At 42.6% G+C, this 2,533-nt stretch overlaps 1 protein-coding gene across 1 annotated transcript; it reads right to left on the reverse strand.

Moving 5' to 3' along the window:
* LOC144708853 (ribosomal RNA-processing protein) lies at nt 1–1,318 on the reverse strand. Its single transcript, XM_078582299.1, has 4 exons — nt 1,146–1,318; nt 922–1,027; nt 536–671; nt 1–367 (listed from the first exon to the last, which is right to left on the reverse strand). Exons 1-4 carry the CDS (start codon nt 1,295–1,297, stop codon nt 96–98), a joined length of 666 nt encoding a protein of 221 aa, XP_078438425.1. The 5' UTR covers nt 1,298–1,318; the 3' UTR covers nt 1–95.
* Nucleotides 1,319–2,533: the final 1,215 nt, after the last annotated feature.

The raw sequence follows: 2,533 nt of genomic DNA on the forward strand, positions 1-2,533 counted from the left end.
GGAAAATGTATATTTTTGGTCAGATACTTGATTAAAAAAGTACTTAAGTTAGAAAAATATCATCAAATACCTTCCCTTCTTTTAGGAAATCAATCCTATCTTTTCTTCCCTTTCTTTGCCCCTTTCTTCCTCTTGCTTTCGATCTTGCCATGCTTTTTCCTCCCAGAAGACTTCTTACCGGCAGCCCTCCTTTTAAAAGTCTTCTTCTTCGGCTGTAAAACTATTTTCTTACTAACCCCTTGAACCAGGCCGATGGATGAACACCGCTGACCAAGACCTTCTGTGGGTTTTACTTCATCTTCTTCCCTGGTGAGCTCACTGGTTCTCACTGTGATCGTCAGATCATTACTATCGTACCTCTTGGTGCCTTCACAGTTCAAAGAAAGAAAAAATAGAGTCAATAAGAAAAATAATGATAGAATTATCACCCACCAAGGTTTTATCATATACAAATTCATGAGCTATTTTGCAAAGATTCAGTGGAAAATGAAAGATGCAACCAGAGTTTTTTAAATGGTAGATGATTTGTAAATACCTGATATTGATTGTGTTCCTGCCATTTCATCTTGTTCGATCTCATCTTCCTCATCTTCGGCGCCCGAAATGATCTTTTCATCGTCATCCTCGGCCGCTTCTCCAGGGTACATGGCATTTTCTCTTTCCAGCTTCCTCTGCAATATATATATATCGGTGCAAAACAATATACGAGTGAAAACTAGATCACCGAACTCAGGAACACGAATTTATACAGTTCACTTAAAAAATCAGAGTTTAAAGTTCAATAAGATCGTTTTCCCACTTCAATTGATTCCTAAAAAGGTCAAACACAAAAAGGGGAAGATATCAACTATTCAAACTAACTACACAGGACCGAGCGATCAAAGTCTCGACGATGACAAACACACAGCAGGAAAAAACTACCTGTTTGCGGATTTCAATACGCTTCTTCCGGTCCTTCTCCTCAATCTGCTTCTTCGCAATCTTTCTCCTCTTCTTCTTCCGCTTGTGAAACCCAGTGACGAAATCTCTGAGCAAAGTAAAAACCACGAAAAATAGCACCAAATTTACAACCACAAAATCGCAAAAAAACAAAGAAATCCCGAAGCCAGCATGGATCGACAAACAGCAAAATCAATTTTACGCACTTGAGATCCTTCTCGTTGAAGCCAACGGAGAGCGCCTTGTTCTTCAAAGCTCGCTTCTTAATGTGCCGCTGTAGATTGCCGCCAGCGTTAGGTTTTGTGCTCGGCACCGCTACATCGTTCTCCCATTCTCCCCACGCCGCTGCCTCCTCCATCGCCGCTGGCGAAGTGAAGGTATTTTTCCAAGGGGAAGAGTATTTATAGGCTAGCGGTAAGGCTAAGAACGGATGACGGAAGAGAACGTATCGAACGGGACGGAATGGCTTGTCGTGCAGTCATCCGTCACCGATTCTGCAATTATAGTCCCGTCCGACGTCCAGATATTTCAACTTCATCCAAACCGTCCCGCCCAGGGATTCGTCCATAGAAGAAAAAAATCATGAGCATCCTAACTTTGCCGGTTTCGTCCCGTCCAGAGACATACCATCCCGACCCTCATCCCGGATGAAAAAAATTATGTTTTAAATTTTTAATATAATTTTCTAAGTCCTTTTAGGGAAATATGGAGGAGAGAGAAAGCGAAGGTACATATGTACAATTACTTTTGGGCGGCGTCAGTTTGCACATGCAAAAAAAGCAGGGACTTTGATGCAAAATGTCAAGGAATTGATTAAGCAATGCCTTGTGGCAAGATCTCAACCATCAGAAGCGAATCTGACGGATTTTCGTCCATCCCTTAACGTCCGTCGTCCGAGACCTCCGGACGAGACAGTTTTTTTGTCTGACGATAGGAAAATCGTCCCATCCATTCGTCCTGGGACGAATGTCCATCCTGATTTTCGTCCAATCTTGCGGACGGGACGATTTTTTCCTCCTAGGACAAAAAAATCATCCCGTCCGGGTCCCTGCACTATATCTGCAGTTTCACTTCCCCCCCCCTCCCAGAAGCGGAAGTGTGTAGTGCACAATCGTCAGGGAGGGGGACGCTGGACAATTTAGAATGGTTTTAGTCTCGTCACACTTCCCATTTTTAATTGGGTTGTCTGAAAACTACCATCCGAGAACTGTCCTGTCTGAAACTGTCCCGTTTGGAACCATACTGTTGGGAAACAGGCTCACTCCTCATGTCCCAACTCAGTTTTTATTCATAAAATTCAAGAAAAAAGTCATAAACAATTTTTTTCTTCATTTGTCCCTTGTCTCGTCTAATGCATGTGGAGTGGATGGTTTTGTCATCCCGCAATGAAAACAACTGTCATGTCCTTCCAGCGGATAAATTTACGTCTCATCACACTCATGCACTATAGTGGGAGGGCATAATGACAGAACAGACAGAGGACGGTTATAAATTCAGAAGGCTTATGTTTGTTTTAGAGGTTGGATGGAACAGAGGACGAAAAGGACAACAGACTAAGGTATCTTTGGAACATGATGATAGAATATTACCAGAG

This window comes from Wolffia australiana, chromosome 10, assembly GCF_029677425.1.
Source record: "Wolffia australiana isolate 7733 chromosome 10, ASM2967742v1".
Taxonomy (NCBI): domain Eukaryota; kingdom Viridiplantae; phylum Streptophyta; class Magnoliopsida; order Alismatales; family Araceae; genus Wolffia; species Wolffia australiana.